This window comes from Malaclemys terrapin, chromosome 3 (genome assembly GCF_027887155.1).
Source record: "Malaclemys terrapin pileata isolate rMalTer1 chromosome 3, rMalTer1.hap1, whole genome shotgun sequence".
Taxonomy (NCBI): domain Eukaryota; kingdom Metazoa; phylum Chordata; order Testudines; family Emydidae; genus Malaclemys; species Malaclemys terrapin.
In genome coordinates, this window is record NC_071507.1 from 65979314 (window position 1) to 66004112 (window position 24799).

General features: G+C 41.2%; 1 protein-coding gene across 1 annotated transcript in view; it reads right to left on the bottom strand.

The window, feature by feature from the left end:
• The window catches only part of LOC128834611 (opsin-5-like), a 59877-nt gene that overhangs the window by 29716 nt on the left and 5362 nt on the right, over positions 1-24799 (bottom strand). Inside the window, exon 2 of the mRNA XM_054023542.1 lies at positions 19354-19559. Coding sequence (XP_053879517.1) covers positions 19354-19559 — 206 coding nt within the window. The remainder of the gene's footprint in view (positions 1-19353; positions 19560-24799) is intronic.

Below are 24799 nucleotides of genomic sequence, written 5' to 3' on the forward strand. Positions count from 1 at the left end.
TCTTGGCCTTCACAACATCCTCTGGCAAAGAGTTCCACAGGCTGGCTGTGCATTGTGTGAAAAAAATACAGTCCCTACTTTCAGTATTTTCCCAGGTAGACAACACACTGTAGACAATAAATACACTGTAGACAATAAATCCTTCTGAAAAAGTGGGAAAGTATTTACTACCCCCAAGATTGAAAAACAATTATATACTCTCAAAATAAGGACCACTTCTGGATGAAATATTGATAATGAAGCATACATTATTTTCAAATCTTACAAAAACTTCATTGGAATTGATATTTCAGTGGTGTGAAATCATATGAAATTCTTTGGCAAGAATTCACATAATTTTTTCACCAAAAAATTGGCTAGTGGGCCTTCAGAACACTATCCACCTCTACATGATACCTAGTAACTATTGTCGATTGAATTTTTTCATATGAAACCTTTTCCTCAAAGTGGGGTTGTGGTGAAAAAAATATTCAGATTTTCATTGAAAAACTGAAAAGTCCCCCCCAGTTTTTGGAAATCAGAAAACTTGTCCAGGATGGGTTGTAGATCACTGATGATGCGTTGGAGAGGTTTAAGCTGAGGACTGTAGGTGATGGCCAGTGGAGTTCTGTTGGTTTGTTTTTTGGGCCTGTCTTGTAGCAGGAGGCTTCTGGGTACACGTACAGAGGACTGTAGGACATCACCTACAGTCCTCAGCTTAAACCTCTCCAACGCATCATCAGTGATCTACAACCCATCCTGGACAATGATCCCTCACTTTCACAGACCTTGGGAGGCAGGCCAGTCCTCGCCCACAGACAACCCGCCAACCTTAAGCATGTTCTCACCAGCAACCACGCACCGCACCATAACAACTCTAACTCAGGAACCAACCCATGCAACAAACCTCGATGCCAGTGCTGCCCACATATCTACACCAGCAACACCATCACAGGGCCTAACCACATCAGCTACAACATCACCGGCTCATTCACCTGCACGTCCACCGATGCTATATATGCCATCATGTGCCAGCAGTGCACCTCTGCTATGTACATTGGCCAAACTGGACAGTCACTACGCAAGAGGATAAATGGACACAAGTCAGATATCAGGAATGGCAATACACAAAAACCTGTAAGAGAACACTTCAACCTCCCTGGCCACACAATAGCAGATGTAAAGGTAGCCATCTTACAGCAAAAAAACTTCAGGACCAGACTCCAAAGAGAAACTACTGAGCTACGGTTCATTTGCAAATTTGACACAATCAGATCAGGATTAAACAAAGACTGTGAATGGCTATCCAACTACAGAAGCAGTTTCTCCTCCCTTGGTGTTCACACTTCAACTTCTAGCAGAGCACCTCACCCTCCCTGATTGAACTAACCTCGTTATCTCCATACTGATTTACACCTGCCTCTGGAAATTTCCATTACTTGCGTCTGATGAAGTGGGCATTCACCCACGAAAGCTTATGCTCCAATACTTCTGTTAGTCTTAAAGGTCCCACAGGACCCTCTGTTGCTTTATATATATTTAGTTTTTTAGTCCTCAGAATATTACTTTATACTGATCTCTAGGATTATAAAGTTGTCAGGTGAGTTTTCCTAAAGACCATTGGTTATTCATGGGCTCTGCCACAGATACCCATGGGGATTGCCACAGCCACTTTGCGGCCTGCAAAGCATGTGGCCATCAGTTCTCTGGGCTGATTCTTGGCTGTAGCGAAGCCATTTGTCCAGTCACTGCCAGGGTTGACAGGGAGTCACTTCTGGCTGCTGGCTAAATGCCTCAGATGAGGTGGTTCTTCTGCTGAGCTGCTAATATGGCTTCTAGCCACAAGAGATAACAGCATAGCAAAGGTGTGAGTTCAGCTCCAGGCAGCTGAAGCAAGGACGTGGTATGTATCTGTAAATCTGAAGGGATGGGACGGCTCTTTGGAGCTCCTTTGTTACATTGATACTGCTGGCTAGTATAGATTCTACATTGAAATAACTGGAGAAAGATTAACAATAACTTAAAACTCACCAGAAAACATGAAATACTACAGAAGCAACACAAACCTGGTAATTTCCGACTGAAGCCACATTGCTGGAGAGCCACAGTGGAGTGAGGAAAGGCTGGAAAAGTACAGGGTCTTCACACAGATTGCCCTAGGCCTTTGGCAACCGCCTAGAGAACTATAGGCCACAACCCTGTTCATTATTTCCATGAGCAAACACATCCTTTTCTGTGGGAAGAATCTTGTGGAAATTCTGTGAGGCAAATAATATAGACACCCTGTGCCAAAGTCCATTGCAGTCACTGGGGATCTTTCCCTGGACATCAGTCAGCACTGGATCAGGCTCAGAGTTTCCAGTCTCCTATGTGGGCTTTTTCCCTATAAGGGACAATTTGGAGAACTGACCCTTGAAAATATTTTCAAATGTTGACACTATACGTAAAGTAGCTGAACTCTAGAGTCTGAAACTATAGCTTGGAAGGGTGTGAACTGCCTTTTTATTTAACTGGGTGAATTCACTCTGAAACCTAACAATGGACATTTAACTTTAGGACAGTTATCCTACAGAATATGTGAGGCCTGGGTTAAGAGAGAAACAGAGTTGAAATAAATTATCAATTTGCAACATGCAAGACAGTTAATAAGGGGTGCACTAAGACTGGTGTTATTGAATATATTTGTTAAAGAATTGGAAGAGTAAACAGCGAGGTTACTAAATTGGAAGATGACACAACATTATTTAGGACAATCAAGTCAGAGAGAATTGTGAGGAACTACTGAAGGGTCTAAAACAAATGGTAGTATCATCACATTGATTTTCAATTTTAATGGGAAGTTCTGCTTAAAAATCAGTGAGATGATCTGGCCCACCCAAGGCTAGGAGATTGGAAGACATCATCATAGATTAAATTCTTTGGAGACAAGGTCCAAGTGATGCACTGAAGAGACTGAAAATATTCAACACACTGATGGTTTCTAAACTAAATGTAACCAGTTAGGAAAAGACACAGGCATGATAGGAATGAGACTGGTAAGCAAGTATTACCACCCTTTTACAATGGGGAAATGGAAATTGAGAAATTATGTGAAATGACAGAGCTAGGAATAGAATTTAGAAATTTTAGTTTGCTAGAACTGTGTGCACACTACTAGCCCATACCTCTCTTGTTGTTATGCTGATGTGTAGGTAGATCATCAGCTTTGTGATGTGAAATAATATCTGGGCAGCACTGAAAAGGCTATCTCAGATTTGCTAAGCAACCAAACAGAACTTCCAAATTATTTAGTTCTTAAGTATCAAATACATAACTTCATTGACTGTCACAAAGTCAGCAACGGCTATAGAAGTTTAAAAAAAAAGTGCAAGAAACAATGGGTCAGACCCACAGCTAGTGCAAAACTGGCATAACGCCACTGAAGTTATCCCAGCTGAGGATCTGACCCAATAGCCTCATCTGTGATGCTAAAGTTTATGCTGGTTCTGACTAACTCCTCTTCCCCCAAATCAAAGCTATTGTCTTTTCCTTCTATGTTACTTAAAGGTGAACTGCAAAGCAAAAAAAGAGGTGGGGGGAAAAATCTTTTTCCATTTTGATTTTTCAATCTAAATCGTCTCCCTGCAGAGAGAGCTGCACCTCAGGTTACAGCCTAATGTGACTACTCTGTTAAAGTCTTCTAAATATTGCTAAGGTCTTCCAGTCAAGAGACAGAAGTGAGGACTCTTCCTATAGTCATAATATTTCATATGTAAAATCCTCACAGAAAAAAAGTAATTTTTGAGGGGATGAAGGAGCCACAAAAAGCCATCTTTGAACATCATACAGGAGCAGTAAAGGGCAAAGCTGGTCTTTTCGTGTTTTACTTTGTAGTTCATCTTTAACATACTCCATTTTTAGCTGAGCAGGATGTAAAGGTGAGCTGAATACAGATCTAAAGTTACACAGCCTGTACTCAGCACCTTTAACACCTACTTTATCTGTTAATGCTCTTAGTGCCAGTTCCATGATTTGGCTTTGGGTTATTTTCATCTTACACAAATGTCAGAAATGATAAGCTATATATAAACAAAATCCGAGCAATATCATACTTCGACTAATTCTGTGTGAAGACCGGCAGCAGCTAGTTCTCAATCCCTTTTTACATTCAGTGTAATTCATTGTGGGAGTCTCATATATAATTCAAATGACTGAACTGCACATACATCCAAATGTATTTCTGCATATACCTCAGGGCTGATGCAATTCTGTGAAAAATCTGGTTTCTGTACTTCTTAATGAGCCACTGTCAGTTCTATTGCAAGAATCTTAAAAATTGGGCTGGGCTGGGCTGGGCTGGGATCATGCCAGCTACACGAGGTTGAGCTGGGACAGTTTTTGGATAAGAAACCTTCACCAGAAAGCAGTATTTGTGATTACGATCCTTTTCCTGCAAGCAGTGCTACATGCATAGACTCTTACTGCAATGTTTATGAACCCCAATGAAGTCAGTGAACATCTGTTCAGGAACATAAGGGTTCAGTTTAACGCTGCCAGGGGAAAGCCGCAGGGAGAGAAAGAGAACAACACCTGACCCAACATCATGTGGATGCAAGGGGAGAAGATGACTGGCTCAGAGATCCCTCTCAGTGCCAGAGGGAGAGAATTCTGCAGTGGCTGGTCTGAGTGGCTGTGTGGACTGGTGCCGGGGGGGACTGAGTGGTGTGTGCTGCGGGAGTTGGATGGAATTGATGAGTTGACCACAAGATGGAGTGAGGTGAGTGTAGGGATGATTGGGCAAATGAAAAGTGAGTGGGTGCTGATAGGGAGAATAAGATTGGGATGGGGTGAGCTTGACAGAGAGTGAGTGGGGATTGAGACTGAGGTACATAGAGATGCTCAGGAACTATACAGTAGAAAGGAAACCCCTGAAACCTGGTGTTGGCCTCTTCTACCCATTGTTCCTGCCTTAATTCCTCAGTCATATGCCTGAAGTGCTGTCACTGCTTCAGTCACCTCGCCTGGAACCATACAGGAAAACTGGAGTACAAAAACATTATCTTGGTTAGAGAGCTATTATAAAAACATAAAATAATTTAAAATCAAACTAATTCAATGAGCCGGTAAAAACCTCTATGGATGTGGGAGACAGGACACAATGGGCAAAAAGGTGGGAGGGAGAGAAGATTGGGGAGCTTGTTAAAACACAAATAGGGTGGTGAGGTTTTACAATTTTGCCCCAGGCCCTGTAAATCTTAATGAACTGTGGTATGTTTTAGGTTGGTTTGGCTTTTATTTTTCCTTTTACCTATCTGCTGTAGTCTTTGCAAGGCTCAGACAGGTTGCATGTCAGAAAAATAAAAACAATACATGAATACAGGAGCATTTTCAATTTTTTTTTTCAGGTGGTGTGCTTAACAGGCAGAATGTCTCATGGACCTGCCCTCATTTGTGAAAATAGAACATCTCTGTGGCAAGTATAGCATTTGCTCACCCGAGGAAGTAACATCAGTAAGGTATCTAGGCCAAAACTTTCAAACCTAGCTGCCTAAAATTAGGCTCCTAATGCCATTGCGAGGCACTTAAATATTAATGGCCTGATTTTCCAGAGCGCCGAGCATCACTGAATTTAATGGGAACTGCAAGTGTTTGGCACCTTTGAAAATCAGGCTACTTTTCTTAAGGTGACTAAATGTAGACTTAGGAGCCTAACATTAGGCACCCTGGCCTTAATATACTTTTAGCTGTCTTTAATGCAGTTTAGCAACTGTAATATAAAAAAAAGGGCCACTAGGGCCATATAACCAGTGGGCTCTCCCTGGACCATGAGCAAGTGCTTTGTAGACCACTAGTCATTATTCCATTTTAGTTATTTCAAGAGTCTACAAACCTCCCCCATTTCCTATTGGTGGCAGCGGCCTTCTGAAGCCAGCAGCTCTGTATTGGTATTATGATTATTGCACAGGGGAGGCTTTGTATGTTGGCTGGGAAGTAAACTTTAGTAGAATTTGAAGTGCTCACACAGAGAGCTGTAGTGTTTCTTTCCCTCCCCTTGTTAAGGATAGTAATTTGCAACATCACATTACTAACACATTTCACTGCCTCTTTCATACGAACATCTATTGCAGTAGAACATATGAATAGAACCTTTATGGAAAGGACAGATATGTTAATGGTTGTTAACAAGAAAGCTGGCCAATGGGAGACTTGGTCGCTCAGGGGGATTTTCTAGGTCACTGGCTCGCATCTGGACCCAGGCACAACTATCACAGTTGACGTGAACTGACCCACTTGTTGGCAGTCCCAGCAGAAGCCAAAGACTACATTTGCCAAGAGAATGAACTGCTGCCTCAAGCTCTCCAGGACAGGGTTGACGCACACTGGCAGGGCAATGAGAGGATAGAGAACTGAACTACAGCAGGGCAAAAAACAGTCTTCAGTTTTCTCCAGATTTTCTGAATAGGGTGGGAAAATCCCAGAGGGTCTCTGGTCTGCAGCCAGACCACAACTTTGACTTCTTATCTTGGTTCAATTTGATGGCTGAAGATGCAATTGCTGAGCTAAAACATTATCTTGGTTAGAGAGCTATTATAAAAACATAAAATAATTTAAAATCAAACTAATTCAATGAGCCGGTAAAAACCTCTAGGGATATGGGAGACAGGACACAATGGGCAAAAAGAGCATTTAGTGGGAGCAACTAAATGCTGTGCCAGGGATTAGGCACAACTAGCAGAATGCGGGGATCCTATACAGGAGAGATGGGCTCCACCTAAACCAAAGTGGAACCAGACTGCTGGCACTAAACATTAAAAAGATTGTAGAGCAGTTTTTAAACTAGGAGATGGGGGAAAGCCGACTGCTGCAGAGGAGCATGTGGATCGGACAGAAACTTCTCTTAGGGGAGAGAGTCTAATGATAGAGAATCTCCAGGTTATAGTCAGGAGCAGAGGATGGAAGAGGATAAAGGAGGGGCCAGATCAGATGATAAACATTCACATAAAAAAGAATCTAACACATCAGAAAAGGGCAGACAAATAAACAGTGACAAGTTTTTAAAGTGCTTGTACACAAATGCTAGAAGTCTAAATAATAAGATGGGTGAACTAGAGTGCCTTGTGATAAAGGAGGATATTGATATAATAGGCATCACGGAAACCTGGTGGACTGAGAGCAATCAATGGGACACAATCATTCCGGGGTACAAAATATATCGGAAGGACAGAACAGGTTGTGCAGGGGTTGGGGGGATGTGGCATTATATGTGAAAGAAAATGTAGAATCAAATGAAGTAAAAATCTTAAGTGAATCCACATGTTCCATAGAATTTCTATGGATAGAAATTTCATGCTCTAATAAGAATATAACATTAGGGATCTATTATAGACCACCTGACCAGGATAGTGATAGTGATGATGAAATGCTAAGGGAAATTAGAGAGGCTATCAAAATTAAGAACCCAATAATAGTGGGGGATTTCAATTATCCCCATATTGACTGGGAACATTTCACTTCAGGACGAAATGCAGAGATAAAATTTCTCGATACTTTAAATGACTGCTTCATGGAGCAGCTGATACGGGAACCCACAAGGAGAGAGGCAACTCTAGATTTAGTCCTGAGTGGAGCGCAGGAGCTGGAGATAACTATAACAGGACTGCCTGGAAATAGTGACCATAATACAATTGCATTCAACATCCCTGTGGTGGGAAGAACATCTCAACAGCCCAACACTGTGGCATTTAATTTCAAAAGGGGGAACTATGCAAAAATGAGAGGGTTAGTTAAACAGAAGTTAAAAAGTACAGTGACTAAAGTGAAATCCCTGCAAGCTACATGGGCGCTTTTTAAAGACACCATAATAGAAGCCCAACTTCAATGTATACCCCAAATTAAGAAACACAGTAAAAGAACTAAAAAAGAGCCACCGTGGCTTACCAACCATGTAAAAGAAGCAGCAAGAGATAAAAAGACTTCCTTTAAAAAGTGGAAGTCAAATCTTAGTGAGGCAAATAGAAAGGAGCATAAACGCTGCCAAATTAAGTGCAAGCATGTAATAAGAAAAGCCAAGGCTATCCAAAAACTCCAAAGGTAATAACAAAATGTTTTTTAAGTACATCAGAAGCAGGAAGCCTGCTAAACAACCAGTGGGGCCCCTTGATGATCGAGATACAAAAGGAGCGCTTAAAGATGATAAAGTCATTGCAGAGAAACTAAATGGATTCTTTGCTTCAGTCTTTACGGCTGAGGATGTTAGGGAGATTCCCAAACCTGAGCCGGCTTTTGTAGGTGACAGATCTGAGGAACTATCACAGATTGAAGTGTCACTAGAGGAGGTTTTGGAATTAATTGATAAACTTAACATTAACAAGTCACTGGGACCAGATGGCATTCACCCAAGAGTTCTGAAAGAACTCAAATGTGAAGTTGCGGAACTATTAACTAAGGTTTGTAAACAGTCCTTTAAATCAGCTTCTGTACCCAATGACTGGAAGTTAGCTAATGTAATGCCAATATTTAAAAAGGGCTCTAGAGATGATCCCGGAAATTACAGACCGGTAAGTCTAACGTCAGTACCGGGCAAATTAGTCGAAACAATGGTTAAGAATAAAATTGTCAGGCACATAGAAAAACAAACCGTTGAGCAATAGTCAACATGGTTTCTGTAAAGGGAAATCATGTCTTACTAATCTATTAGAGTTCTTTGAAGGGGTCAACAAACATGTGGACAAGGGGGCTCCAGTGGACATCGTGTACTTAAATTTCCAGAAAGCCTTTGACAAGGTCCCTCACCAAAGCCTCTTGCGTAAATTAAGCTGTCATGGGATAAAGGGAAGGTCCTTTCATGGATTGAGAACTGGTTAAAAGACCAGGAACAAAGGGTAGGAATTAATGGTAAATTCTCAGAATGGAGAGGGGTAACTAGTGGTGTTCCACAAGGGTCAGTCCTCGGACCAATCCTATTCAACTTATTTATAAATGATCTGTTGAAAGGGGTAAACAGTGAGGTGGCAAAGTTTGCAGTTGATACTAAACTGCTCAAGATAGTTAAGTCCAAAGCAGACTGTGAAGAACTTCAAAAAGATCTCACAAAACTAAGTGATTGGGCAACAAAATGGCAAATGAAATTTAATGTGGATAAATGTAAAGTAATGCATATTGGGAAAAAATAACCCCAATTATACATACAATACGATGGGGGCTAATTTAGCTACAACAAGTCAGGAAAAAGATCTTGGAGTCATCGTGGATAGTTCTCTGAAGATGTCCACGCAGCGTGCAGAGGCAGTCAAAAAAGCAAACAGGATGTTAGGGATCATTAAAAAGGAGATAGAGAATAAGACTGAGAATATATTATTGCCCTTATATAAATCACTGGTACGCCCACATCTCGAATACTGCGTACAGATGTGGTCTCATCTCAAAAAAGATATACTGGCACTAGAAAAGGTTCAGAAAAGGGCAACTAAAATGATTAGGGGTTTGGAACGGGTCCCATATGAGGAGAGATTAAAGAGGCTAGGACTCTTCAACTTGGAAAAGAGAAGACTAAGGGGGGATATGATAGAGGTATATAAAATCATGAGTGATGTGGAGAAAGTGGATAAGGAAAAATTATTTACTTATTCCCATAATACAAGAACTAGGGGTCACCAAATGAAATTAATAGGCAGCAGGTTTAAAACAAATACAAGGAAGTTCTTCTTCACGCAGCGCACAGTCAACTTGTGGAACTCCTTACCTGAGGATGTTGTGAAGGCTAGGACTATAACAGCGTTTAAAAGAGAACTGGATAAATTCATGGTGGTTAAGTCCATTAATGGCTATTAGCCAGGATGGGTAAGGAATGGTGTCCCTAACCTCTGTTTGTCAGAGGATGGAGATGGATGGCAGGAGAGACATCTCTTGATCATTGCCTGTTAGGTCCACTCCCTCTGGGGCACCTGGCATTGGCCACTGTCAGTAGACAGGATATTGGGCTAGATGGACCTTTGGTCTGATCCGGTACGGCCATTCTTATGTTTATGTAAGTCAGCCACTGCTGCTCAAACAGGTAGAACAAGAGGCAGTGTCAATTGATCCCCTGGTATCAGGGTCACCAAATTCCTGAGAAGAGATTCTCTATGAACCCTCAGAAAGAGAAAAAAAATCTATCTCAGAGGAGAGTGGAGATGCCTCTTTCTTCCAAGGGAGGGGGGAGAAGAATTGATGGAGAAACCTCTCCCCCTTCAAATAGAGATGCAAATGATAGAAATACTTTTTTTTTACCTGGAGACAAGTCTTTTTGTGTGGAAAGGCTCAAAAGGCTAGAGTGTTCTGTAACAATAAGAGAGCAGATCTCATTTCTCTGTCATTCTCTCCCCCAGGAACAGAACTAGATCTGGTAAAGCCTAAATCTTCATCTTACCATGGAGATCAAAGAAGGGCATGGGCAGAGGAAAGAAAAATAGCCAATTAGATCAAATGAGATGAGTGCATGAGATAAAGGGAAATGACAACCTGACTTAGCAAAGGAAAGTTTCCTTAAACAATGTCTGATAGTGAAAGCTGGCTACTCAGAACTAGGACAAAAATTGTAGTCAAGCAGACCATGGTGGAAGACCAAAGTGAGGCAGAAAACTGGCTCAGTGAAAGTGACCAAGTGCATGAAAATGGAGCTTGGCCATGCCTGATGAGATAACTATATGCATATGTGCAACACAGCCCAAATAGTGATCCCAGCCAGTTTCAAGACTGGCTGCCAGTGGTAATCAAGACTGGCTGCCAGTGAGATGAGGACTGGCACAGTTTAACCTGCCAGACAGTGACTTGATGGTGATATGCCAAAGAGCACAGCCAAGCAAAATTAGTGGCACCAAGTCTAACAGCAGACAGACAGACCTGCAGCTAGACCCATGGTGCCAGGGACCAGCAAACAATAATCTTCCACGGCACCCTAGTCTCAGTTTATAAACATTAAGAGTAAAAGTTACTTGGAACAATGGGACTGAAAACTGAGCGGCTCTCCTCTGCCCAGGCCATGGGTTGTTTGTTTGTCTTAGTATTTAGATAGTTCATATATTAGATGTTCAGCTGTCACAGTGCTTGCTGTACTCCCCGCCATCGGAGAAGTTCTTTGGAGTATGTAATGCTGATGACATTTCCTCTATATTCATTATTTAGTAACTTTCCATTTATTTGTGTATGCTTGATGGCCCTTCCCTTCACCCCAGAAATAATTATTTAGGAACCATTTCTCTCTCTCTTCCTAATTTTATTTCCCAATCAGTGTATCATAAAGACAGTTGACGACAAGCACTTATGTGGAGTTATATTAGGGTGACCAGATCACACAGGTGAAATATCGGGACGCGGGCACCAGCATGCCTCCGCTCCGTCTCCACTTCCCCCCTCCCTCAAGCGGAAAAAAACAAAAAAAAAAACAAAAAACGGCCGCCGGAGCCCCCCGCACCAGCATGCCTCTGCTCCGTCTCCACCTCCCCCCTCCCTCCAGCACTTGCGCCGCCATACAGCTGATCAGCACAAACCTGGGAGGGAGAGGGGAATAGGAGGAATGTGGCGTGCTTGGGGAAAAGGCGGGGCCAGGGCGGGGATTTGGGGAGTGATCCAATGGGGCAGGGAGGGGGCGGGGCTGGGGATGCCCCGCCTGTGAGCGGAGGCAAAATATCGGGACAATTCGCATCCCGACCGAAAGTAGGTCGGGACGTGGGACAAATAAGCAAATATCAGGACAGTCCCAATAAAATCAGGACATCTGGTCACCCTAAGTTATATCCCTAGGTTGCTTCCTGCCTCTCCCAAATGTATAGTAAAGACCCAAAGGCCTGAAGTCTTTCCAGTGATTTCATTGGAAGCTGGATCAGGCCCCAGGGGTGCAAATGAAGATGATTTCAATCCTGAGGCTTGCAGGTGTGGGTGAGAGAGCTCATTCCAATATTGTTTGAATTATAAGATACATATGAAGTTTGGGCATTAAACAGTAAGAACATTATTATTGTAATGAAGTACTCAATATTTTAAAATGAGTTTTAAAATCACACACACATTGTGCCACTAGTCTTTTTTATACAACCCCCACTGATTTTAATGGTAGTTCATGTATAAAAATCAATGGCATGCTATGGGCATAAATTATGAAATATGTTAAAATGTGTTTTCTTGTTTTCACTGCATTCTGTTTTGTCAATTTTAAGAATAGGAATATGAGCATGGGTATGAGCATGTCCTTAGAAGCCAGATTCCCATTAAAACTGACACAGACACAAACCTCCACAGAAAAAAGCATACTTTCTGTCATCTGATACATCTTGCTTATCACTTAACAAGTGACAGCTTGCTCAAACTGTTCCTCTTGAATAATCGGGAACTTTATTCAGAGACGTCTCTGCTTTTCCACTTTTAAATTAAAAGTTGACTGAGCTCTTCGATAAATAGGAAAAAGAACTTTTTGTGTGAGATACATTCTGTTTAGCTCAGTTATTTACATGCTCTTATTACAAGGAAATATTTACACAATCTCTCACCTAGCACATGTTTGTGTAAAACTTTGACACAGCGCCATTTGTTTACTCATCCTGCCAAGAAAATTCTGATTTTTGTTACACTAGGGTTTGAGTCTGCTGTAACTCCAGTGCAGGCCGTGGAATTGCTTTAGATTTACAGATCAGAATTTGATCCAATAATTTGTAAATATCTCGCTCCTTACAAGAACTATGAGCTGAATTGCTTCTTTTACAAAACTGCCATTTTGTAAGAGAGAAACAGAAAGGAGGCCCTAACTGTATTTTTCCATTTAACTTTAATTATGCTTAAATGTTGGAATCATTTATTAAGATTTTTGCCATATATAAAGAGGAAAATGATGTTTCAATTGATAGAGAGTAACCTGAAATACTTTTGTTCAGAATTTTTACTTTTAACTTCCTTTGCCTTTTTTTAAAATAAAGAATTCCTTATAACACTTACTAACATCACAATTAGTGAACATGAGAATATACTAGTTGTACTGGGGTAAATCCAGAGTAACTCCACTCAAGTATAAATGGAATTACTCCAGATTTATACAAGTATAAATAAGATCAAAATCTGGCCCTTAAGAGTTATTTTAGTCATGCTGGGCCAGATTCTTCTCTCATTTACACCAGCATAAATCCAGAATAAGTCCAAGGACTTTTCAGCAATGTTCTTCCGGATTTACACATCTGTAACTGAAAGCAGTGGCTTACCCCTGTGGCTGATTAGGGTACGTATCACTAAACGTAAAATATAGTAGCTACACATTCTTAATTACAAAATGGATGTTGCATTCATATACGTGAAACAATAACTTGTAACTTCTAGAGCTCACACACAGAATTATCAGACATATTCATTGCAACATTGTGCAAATTAGAGTGTTCCTTTCCTTAGAATAGGCAACAGGTTGGTTGTTAATAGAGAGGGGTCTGAACCAGATTCTCAGATCCAAACAATTCAAAACTTTGCTTGATACCCAAATTTTACAAATGGCTCCTTGTTTAAAATAGGCAGAACCAAATCTATTTACTTACATTGACTCCACCAACATAGCATCTGGGCACCTTGCAAACGTTAAAGAATTCATCCTCAACAATACCCCTGTGAGATAGAGAAGTACTACTACTTCCCCTTTACAGACAGGCAACTCAGGCACAACGAGATCATGGATCAGATCCTCCCCCACCAGGGCCAGCTCTAACTTTTTTGCCGCCCCAGGCAAAAAAGAAGAGCTCTGCCCCGCCGTACCCCCCCGCTCGCGAGCGCCGAAGCCACGCAACCCGAAGCCCCGCCCCCCAAGCACCACACTGCCTGAAGCTCCTGCCCCCCCCGAGCACCACGCTGCCTGAACCCCCCCCTCCGAGCACCACGCCACCCGAAGCCCCCACCCCCCCTCCGAGCGCCGCGCCGCTGAATCAAAATAAATAAATAAATAAATAAATGATCGAGCGCTGCCCTGCCCCAAGGTGCCACCCCAAGCACGTGCTTGGTTGGCTGGTGCCTGGAGCCGGCCCTGTCCTCCACAACTCCAGCCCCACTACACCCAGCAAAAATGCCAGAGCAACATAAAGGGGCTCTATAAGCCCTGGTTCCGGCCGGAGGAGGATTCCCCTGTGCAGGCACTGTGGAAAATAGTTATAACGGCTGCCTTCTGAGGACCCTCTCACAAGCCATATGGAAGGAGTTGTGCCAGGGTGTGGCTGGGGGCAGAGTTGCAATATGACACACTGTAGAGATTCCAGGCTGCTCTGTGGCCCATAGTGCAGCCCAGGGAGGCTGCCATAGCATAGACAGGTGATGAGGGCTGTTCAAGCAATGTCAGGGTCTTTCCCAGCCCCCTCAAGCAGTCCAGACCAGCAGGATGTAAAGGTGGCTTAAATCCAACTTAGTGCCTCCCTCCCACTGGGCTGTGAGTGCCACTGACTTCAGTGGGGCCAGGATTTCAGCCTCAGCGATTTGCCCAAGCCCAAGCTCAGGAAGTCTGTGACAAAGCTGGGAATTGAACCTAGATCTCCTGAGTCCACTTTTAATTTCCTACCACCACCACCAGCCTTCCTCTGAACAAACACATTTGAAATGCTTTAAATTCTGGATCTGAATTTTTCAGCTTCAGTGTAACTTTTTGTTTTATTGGTGACTTCTTAGCCATGGATTAAATAAAGTAAATGAAAGAGTTCTCCTATAATTTCTCTTAAAACACACCCAAGAATGACAGCTGTGAATATGCAGGGAAAGCAAATAGAGGAATTTTGCTAAAACAACTAGCTTCCTTTAGATAAAATCTCTTTCTACTGACATGTATGGGCACATATTTTGAAGGAGAACAAGAATATTTTGCTGAGATCAGAACAGTAGTTTTATGGTAAGTTAACTCTTCTGTGGAGAAGGGAGCAAAGCATGCCTTCTTGACAGGCCATAACTTAGTGTGAAAAGTAGGAACAGGCGCCAGCTGTAAAAATGGGCTTCTCTCACTCTCTCACTGTTGTCACCACTCCCTCCTCTCCTCTGCAGCAAAACTGACAAGACAAAGAAAGCGACATAGAAAAGGGGCTTTTGTTTTTGTCTCACAGTGCACACTTATATTAAGTATAATCCTTCTCACAAATGTAAATGAAAATACCAATAAGCTAGATTGTACCCTAAACACCTTCTCCCGGAGGGGACCCTACATATGCATATCTCCCTCTTCCCAGAGGAAAGACAGGTGGGGGAGTCAGCATCTGCCGTGTCGGCTTTCCCCTACTTCCCCCAAATCCTACACAAAACAGTCCAGTAGAGCTGTCCCACAAGTATTTTCCTGTCCCACAAGTATTTTCAAGAATTAAAAAATGTTTCCTGTTTCGAATCAGGACAAAAATGTGAATCTCAAAAATATTAGTGACCTGAAAAAACAATATGTGTTGTCTTGTTTCAGGTCAATTGAAATCTGTCCTTTCCATAATTTCAAAACTTTTAGTTTTGATTTCATTTCAACCTTTTTGTTTCAGTCTTCTTAGCTTAAATTTCTAAACAAAACTGGAATTTTTCATTCTGAAAATGTTGACGTGAGCCATTTCGACATTTTCAAAAACTTGTCCTCGGCATTGTTTTGAGTCAGGAAATTTGTCAAACCCAACACTTTCGGTTTACACAAACACTTTCGGTTTTGACGAATTGCCATTTTTCAATGGATAAAATTATTAGATTGCTTTACTGTCCAGGAGTTCAGGGATCTGCAAGTTAGATGGGGGGAAAGGGTGCGGTGGCTGTGATCCTGCTGAGACAAACACAATCATTGCAGGAAGAATGTTAACAGCCAAAGACAGTATTAGCTCAATTTTTCCTGAGAAGCCCTTATCTGCACTGGTGAACCAGGGGGAGGTGGGACTGGGTCATAGAGGCAGCTGCTGGTTGGTAAATCACATTTCAATTGGAATCATAACAGCATGACTCCAATGATACTCTGTTTGCAGAGTGCTAGGGCAGAGATGCAGGGGGTTGAAGATCAATGTAGAGGTGCAGGGACTTCAGGAGGATGGCACTATGGCCCTGGAGGATACCCAGGATCCATGCAGATCTAGAGTCCTGGTTTCTTCCATGGGATGAGGTGGTGAAGCCAAGCCCTTCTAATGGGAGAATGCAGAAAAAAACCCACAAGAAAGCGGGCCTACAGAGTTGTTTGCACATAGGGGTACGATGTGGCCCAGTAATATTAAGCAGAATCTTATAAAGCAGAATGTATTAGATTAAGGGTTAGGAGAAAAATCTGTAAAGCATTTACACTAACACTCATCACTGAAAGATTCTGATGTAAGCAAGAAAGCCTACACATAACCTCTCCCCCCACCCCAGACATTATGTGAATTTATACCTTCCCCCCTTTAAAATTAAATGGGAGGAAGGATGCTGATGTGAGTAAGGCTTAGAATCACGAATCTGAAGGTCAGGAGTCTTAGCTCTTTGCCCCAGACTCCCTGTGTGATCCTGGGCAAGTCATTTCATCTCTGTCTGTGCCTTGGCTTACTTATCTGTAAAATGGACTATGTTAGAAAAAGTACTGCTCACCATGTGCAAGTGTGGCAGAATCTAGCCATTAATGGTTTGTCTGTTCGGCCACACAGCACTTTTCTTCATCACTCCCTCAGTACCACATAACAAAATACAGAATTAACAAATACCATAATATTGTTCATAATTTTTCCTCAATCAATGTTGTTTATCCAAGAGAGGTTTCGGAGGTGACTTGATCACAGTCTTCTCAGTACCTACACAGGAAGAACGTTTCTGATTGTACTCTTTATTCTAGCAGACAAGGCCATAACAAGGCATAACAAGATCTAATGGAAGCTAAAGTTAGACAAATTCAGGCTAGAAATAAGGCACAAATTGTTTCCAGAGAGGGTAATTAACCACTGGAACAACTTACCTAGGGATGTGGCAGACTTATCACCAGAAATCTTTAAATCAAGACTGGATGTCTTTCTAAAAGATACACTGTAGCTCAACCAGAAGTTATGGTGCAGGAAATACTTGTTGAAATTCTATAGCCTGTGTTATGCAGGAGGTTAGACTAGGTCATAACAGTCCCTTCTGGATTTAAAATGTGTTAATCAAATAGGCTTTACCCCTAGATACAAATTGACTTTGACAGAACTACTCATGTGCTTAAGTTAAGCATCTGGTTTAGTGCTTTACTGGGTAAGAGCCTTAGTAAATATCAAACAACAAAATGATGTAATTTTTGCTCTAGACTCCATTTGACCAAGTGGTGCCCTGTGTTGCATTGTGTCCAACTTTAAAGTCTTAGGGCTTTTCTATACTTACGGCTAAATTGGCCCTGCTGCGATCGATGTAGCAGTGTTGATTTAGTGAGTCTGGTGAAGACCCGCTAAGTAGATGGCAGAGCGCTCTCCCATCAACATCTGTACTCCAGCTACCCGAGAAGCATAAGGTAAGTCGGCAGGAGACACACTGAAGTAGCATAACTTAAATCAACTTACATCTTTAGGGTAGATCAGCCCTTAATGACTAACTTGGCCAGGACCTCCAAGAGCTGGAGAAAAGCAGAGTCTGTAGGCTGAACTTTATAACATTATTGATAGCAGTGAAATGATGCTAAATAAAACTGAACTATTAAAAATTAAATCTGAGCAGACAATGTTAGAATCCTTGGTCTCCCAAATAGTGGAGGAGACAACCTAGTGACTTTCCTAGAAGAATGCAACTTCCTCCACTCAAGTGGTGCAAAGCTGAAGCTTCCAGTTATTTTTCAAGGGTAGTCCAAAGTCAAGCATTTTGCAGTAATACAGCTTTAAGAACATAAGAAAGGCCATAGTGGGTCAGACCATGATCCCTGTAAACTGTCCCTGGCTTCCTGTATCCTGTTTCCTGAAGTGGTCCATACCAGAACTTCCAGGGGAGTGTACAGCACAGGGCAATTATGGAATAATCAACCCCATCTTCCACTCCCAGCTTCTGGTAGTTAGAGATTACAAGGGTGTGGAATACTGTGGCATGATAGAGGAAGAGCCAAAAACCCCTGGGCCAGACCTAAATGAAAAAAAAAATACTAAATGCCACAACTGTCACCTGGACATGCAAGAGCAGCAATGACTCCCAGAAAGTATACCTTCACCACTGCAGCCATCTTATGTGGACTGAGCATAAAACAAGAGGCTCCTAGTTACATTTGTACTTCTGTCAGACACTGTGAAAACAAAGAGGCTTCAGTATCTGGGGTCAGTGAAAAGCACATGAAGATCTGAGTGTCCTTCACATATTGCAGTCCATTATGTGTGTAACCCATTGGGCACTATACGTTATGTGTCTCCTCTGTTGCAGAGGATCAGAGTCTGGCCTCAGCTGCAAAACCTGGCTCTTTATCTCAAGCGGTAGAGACTCATGCTTTTAGCTCTGGAGGTCCCTTCTATCTGCAAAAATGCCGCCATCACACAAAATGCTTCACTATTTTCCTGAGCAAATGGAAACTTGTATTTGAGGACCCTATGGGAAGAAGACAGGTACTCGTTACCATTATTTGGCACCTCTGAGAGAACAATAAACACGGTAAAAGAGCTATTCCGGCCAGTCCAGTAAAGTCTCAGAGGCGAGTCAATAAAACGTCATGGTCAATGGTATCGAAGGCTGCTGATATTTCTAACAAAATCAACAAGGATACCAATGGCTACCAATAGAAAGAGACCATCAGCCAAAGTTAACAAGATTCTTTCTATACCAAACTCACGTGCAAAACATCAGACTGGAAGGGAACAAAGACATCTGGGAAATCAAGTTGCAACTGGAGTAGCTCCTACCAAACCTGCTCAATAAACTTGGCACTGTAAGATGTTAAAAGATAATAGACTAAAAATGTAAACATGGGGCTTCACAAATATTCCCAACAACAAAAGGCACTGGGTAGGAATATGCAAGCCCACTTGATCATGCCCAGAAGATGCTGGAGGAGGCTATGCTTAGATTGCCGGCTCTATGGAGCAGGGACCACCTTTTCATTGCTTGTGTGAACAGTGCCTAATACAATTGGGCACAGATCCTGGCTGAGGGCTCTAGGCATTACTACTCCAATACAAGCCATACCAATTAACAATGGACCTTTAAGGAGCAGTACAACATTAAGTGTGATTTCAGGAGCTTATTGGGTAAAGGGATTTTTGGGGTAGAAGATGACTGGGAACTGGTCAAGACTGGTTAATCTAGAGAAAGACCCACATTTTTGGATGCTTATCTGAAACAAACCAGAACTATGATCCATTGGAGAATCATTCGTCACTAATTTTCACTCTCATAATCCTGACTGGTTATTTATATACAGCACGCATGCAGAAATAGCACTACTTATTTTGTCTAATTAAATAATTCACCACATAAATGCATTCCTACCTGGCATGTCCATATCGATGTGATGAGGAATCCATCATCTTTAAAGACATTGAAGATTTCAATGATCCCTCGGGAATAACCAAACACAGACACACTTGCGTCTGATACAGCCAGATTAAATGTAAGATAATCGGTGGGCTGCAGGACAGCTCTCTGCTTATAGAGTACAAAAATCACAATGCTGTTTCCAAACCAAGACATCCATCCTGAAAAATAAATTAAATTCCATAAAAGTCAAATTAAAAACAAACAACAACAAAAAAATCAGGAAACAGCGTGATATATAAATGCATGATGCCCATATGTTGAAGGACAGTACAATGGTAGGTTATTTCATTAAAAACAAATAAACCCAAACATTTTTACTCCACTGTGTTGTGTACTAGGCCTCCTTGAGTACCCAGGTATATTTCACTTGTTAATTTCCTTCTTCTGAATAACACTGGTAATAAAACTGAATAGCAACAATGCACTTATCCACCGAAGAACAACCATACACAGGTAAAGAAAAATTAAGTCTCTAATTAGATGGGATCCATGAAGCATTCCCAGTACAGAGACGAGAACCATTCTGCCGAACGCTACAGCTGTGGAGGCATGCCATATCCATTTGCCTGGTAATGGCTTGTAAAAATGTGTGCAGACGACCACACAACAGCTTTGCCAGTCAGTTCTAGAGAACCACGGCCCTGTTCAGCTGGCGAGATGGAATTGCTTCTCATGGAATAGTCTGTGATCTCCTTGTGACAAAGAATACTGATTGGAATACTGTTCAGGAATGCACATTTTAATCCATTTGAAGATAATATTTTGAAGGCCTTGTGTCCTATCTTTCAACCTCAAATAAATGAACAAGCCCTCAGAAACTGGAAAGCCTTGTTTTCTGTTTAGATAGAATTGTGTATCCCCTCTGATACTGAAGGTACGGTGATGTCTAGCAGCCATCAGTCTTGTTGGAAGAGAAGAGCATAAGGTAGGAAGGGAATTATGAATCTGGTGAAAAATCAGTCAGGCACTTGTGCACAGAGACGATGATTTTTAAAGGTATATAGGCATTGCTCCACACAGTGTTGCAAGGCCTAAATCCCAGATTTTTAAAGGTATTTAGGTGTCTATCTCCTGTGAGTCAGGTGCCTAAATACCTTTCAAAATCTGGCCTAAGTGACTTAGATGACTAAGACTCATTTTCACTTAGGAACACTTAGGAGCGTATGTCCCATTGACTTTCAATATGACTTGGGCTCCTAAATGCCAAGCCATTTTTGAAAATTTATCTACATGGGGACATGGAGAAAAGTTTCTAATTAATTAAAGGTGTCAATTTGAAGTGGATTAGTTAAACCACATTAAATCCTTGTGTGGTTGCTATTAATCAGAATTAAATGTGTCTTAATTTGGTTTAGTTTAATTCACTTTGGAAGCAAATTAAATTAAACCAAATTAAGGCCACTTTAATTCTGAATGAAGCTCTTGAGCTTTGATGTGGTTTAAATTCACACCTTTAGTTAATTCAGATTAACTTTCCTGGATGTCCCCATGTAGATAAGCCCCAAATCACTTAGGCCCAGCTCCTCAAATATATTTAGGCACCTAGTTCTCATTGGAATCAATGGGAGCTAGCCGCCTAGATACCTTTGAGCATCTGGGTCTTAGACTTTGCAACACTGAACAGTGCAATGGTTTTAAGTCTGAGCCAAAGGACCTGATCCAAAGCCTATAGGATGTCAGCAGGAGTCTTTCCATTGATTTAGTAGGCTTGGGGTCAGATTCAAAACACATGGGCACAAGTTACATGGAATGTCATTGACCTTATGGAAAATAAAATGGGTTCTGTAAAGCAAGGCCTGCCATCTCAGAAACCTGGCTAGCACAGACAATTGCTATTCAAAACAGTCTTAAGGGTTAAAAACTTGAGAAACTGCCTACATAGACTCCAAAAGAGGATTTATCAAACCCTGCAACATTAGATTCAGCCTGCAGATGGGAACCATCTGTGTATTAGGAGGCTTAATGCTAAATGGAGCTCTGAATAAATTTTTGGGCAGAGGGGCTGTAGAATATCCCTGAATAGTCTCACTAATCGCCCCCAAAGTGGGGAAACAATACATTAAGGACATGAGGGGACAGACTATTTTCCTAAAGGCTTGTAGAAAGCTGTCTAGCTCTGCAGTGTTAATTATGAAATCTCACTAATGGCATGAACAATTTATAGTCAGGACAAGTTAACTTGGAAGGTGCTCATGAGGCAAAAAAGATTTCCCATTACTTTAATCCAAAATGCTAACCAGCTTGGGCCATCAACCCATAAAGGGCAAAATTAACAAGTATCTTCTACAACAACACAGAATTCACCAGAACATTAGGCAGCTGAAGACAGGAGTGAGTCAATGGAATTACTTTGGATTTGCACAAGTTTAATAAGAGTAGAATTTGGCCCTTGATTTGGAACTAATTACTTCAGTATACATACAAATTGATAGAGAATGTTTAAATGGTACAGAACAGAGGTTCCTGAACAGTGGTTCATAAAGTCATTATGCTAAAAGGCTTCCAAAGTACTGCAGAGGATGGGTGGGTTTTCCTTAAAATCTATTAATATGTAAATTTCATTTGCACACAGTTCATTTGCTGGGAATATACAGAACTACCTCTGTAGCACAGCGAATGAGGAGAATTTTCAGTTAAAAGATAAGTTAAATGAGAGAGAGGAAGAGATCTGTTCCCATGGAGAAACACAGACCTTTCTCAGATTTGAAACTATAGAGAAATCTGGAGCATGATAGTGTGTGAGAGTGTAGTGGGGGTACTTTATAATAAATGCACTTCTTGATGAGTGAAAATACAGAGCAACCTTGTGTATGGCACAGCCACAGGTGGAGGGAGTTGATTTTACAGAAGCAAGCGGACAAGCTTTCTCTGCTGTGTCGAACACTTGAGATGTGTGAAGTGGCTTGCAATTTGAATGTGTTAATGTACAGAGCAACAAACTGAGGGGAAGTTATTCTAATTACATCAAATTCTAAGGCAAGCAGTGGCACCCTCATAAAAATACTCCAGAAACAAGCGCCATCTGGTGTTTTTTGCATATAACAGCAAAGAATTCCCGCTACCGAGGATCTGTTAAAAATGTATACATTTCCAGGCCATTAAGCACGCAACACTGAACCCTGTATCATCACTGATGTGTCTTATTAAAGTCACTGACTATAATACACATAAACCAATAAAAATAGTTTAGTTTACAAAACAATTTAGATGATGGCTCAATAAAGGACAAAATGCAATATAGTGAAAAAGAAGAGCAAGGGCTTCACCATCAGTGACATTGGGGGGAATTCCCACCAGTTGCTTTGCAGATGGCATATGTATCAGGATAGATCATATTTGAGGAAAGAGCCTGGAAAGAAACATCTGGTATATGAACTACTAAGAGGTACTTGTATTCCCATGTGGTGTGTCAATAAAATAGTGGATAAAGGAGAACCAGTTGACAATTTATTTCACCTTTCAAAGGGCCATTCACAAATGCCCTCACAAGAGGCTACTTAAAAAAACAGAGGAGTCCTGGAGTGAGGGGCAAAGCTCTGCAATAGATCAAAAACTGGCTAAGAGCGAGAAAATAAAGAGGAATCTGCCAATAATCAATATAAATCAGAAGTTAGGAACTGTAGAAAATTGATATGAGAAGCAAAGTGACATAAGGAGAACTCTATGGCCAGTCTCTCAGGAGGATGTTAAACAGAGCTACTAAAGTTAGACATTTTTAAATCAGCAGGTTAAGATAACTTACATCCAAGAGTTTTAAAAGAGCTGGCTAAGGAGCTCACTGGACCATAAATGTTGATTTTCAATAAGTTTTGGAGCACTGGGGAAGTTCCAGAAGATTGGAAGAAAGCTAATGTTGTGTCAATTTTTTAAAAGGGTAAACACAATGACTCAGGAAATTATAGACCTGTCAACCTGACATTGATCCCAGGGATGATAATGGAGCAGCTGATATGGGACTTGATTAATAAAGAACTAAAGGAAGGTAAAATGTAATTCATGCAAATCAACATGGGTTTATGGAAATAGGTCCTCTCAAACTAACATGACACCCTTTTTTGATGAAATTTCAAGTGTGGTTGATAAAGGTAGTATTGATTTAATATACTTAGACTTCTATACAGAGTTTGATTTGGTACCATACAACATTTTGATTAAAAAACTAGAATGATATAAAATTAACAAGGCACACATTAAATGGATTAAAAACTTGCTAACTGATAGGTCTCAACATGTAACTGTAAACAGAGAATCATCTTTGAGCAGGTATGTTTCCAGTGAGGTCGCATAGGGCTCAGTTCTTGGCTCTATGCTATTTAATATTTGTATCAATGATCTAGAAGAAAACATGAAATCATCACTGATAAAATTTTCAGATGACAAAAAATTGGGGAACTGGTAAATAATAAAGAGGACAGATCACTGATTCAGAGCACTCAGATTTCCTGGAAAACTAGGCACAAGCAAACAGCATGTGTTTTAATATGGCTAAATGTAAATGTAGGAACAATGTATGCCATATGTACAGGATAGCGGTCTCTATCCTGGGAAGCAGTGACTCTGAAAAAGATTGTTTGCCAGAGGCTGGGAATGGGTGACAGAAGATGGATCTCTTGATGATTACCTGTTCTGTTCATTCCCTCTGAAGCACCTGTCTGAAGCTGGATCATTGATTTGACCCAGTATGGCCGTTCTTATGTTCTTATATGGGGGGCATGGTAGATAATCATCAGACCATGAGTTCCCAGTGTGACATGGGATGCATAAATATGGGTCTCAAGTAGGAGTAGAGGTTATTTTACCTCTATATTTTTCACTGGTTCAAACACTGCTGGAATACGATGTCCATTTCTGGTGCCCACAATTTAAGAAGGATGTTGATAAATTGCAGAGGGTTCAGAGAAGATCCACAAGAATGATTAAAGAATTAGAAAACATGCCTTATAGTGATAGATTCAAAGAGCTCAATCTATTTGGCTTAACAAAGAGAAGGTTAAGGGGTGACTTGATTACCATCTACAAGTACCTACATGGGGAACAAATATTTAATAATGGATTCTTCAGTCTAGCAGAGACTGGTATAACACAATCCAATGGCTGGTAGCTGAAGCTAGACAAATTAAACTAAGATCGGATGCTTGAGATTTATGCTTTAGAAATTATTCTGAGGAAGTTCTATGGCCTGCACTATACAAGAGTTCAGACTAGATGCTTTTCTGGCCTTGGCATCTATGAATCTTCAAAAAGGCCAACATTTTACGATAGCCTAGACCAAGATGGCAGCATTTTAAAAATAATTTACTTTTGCTGCCATGTATGTGACACTCCAGTAAGCTTTAATCATGTCTCAGAAGCTGCTCATAACTTGATGTCAGCATTATTCTGGCTGTTCTGAGGATGT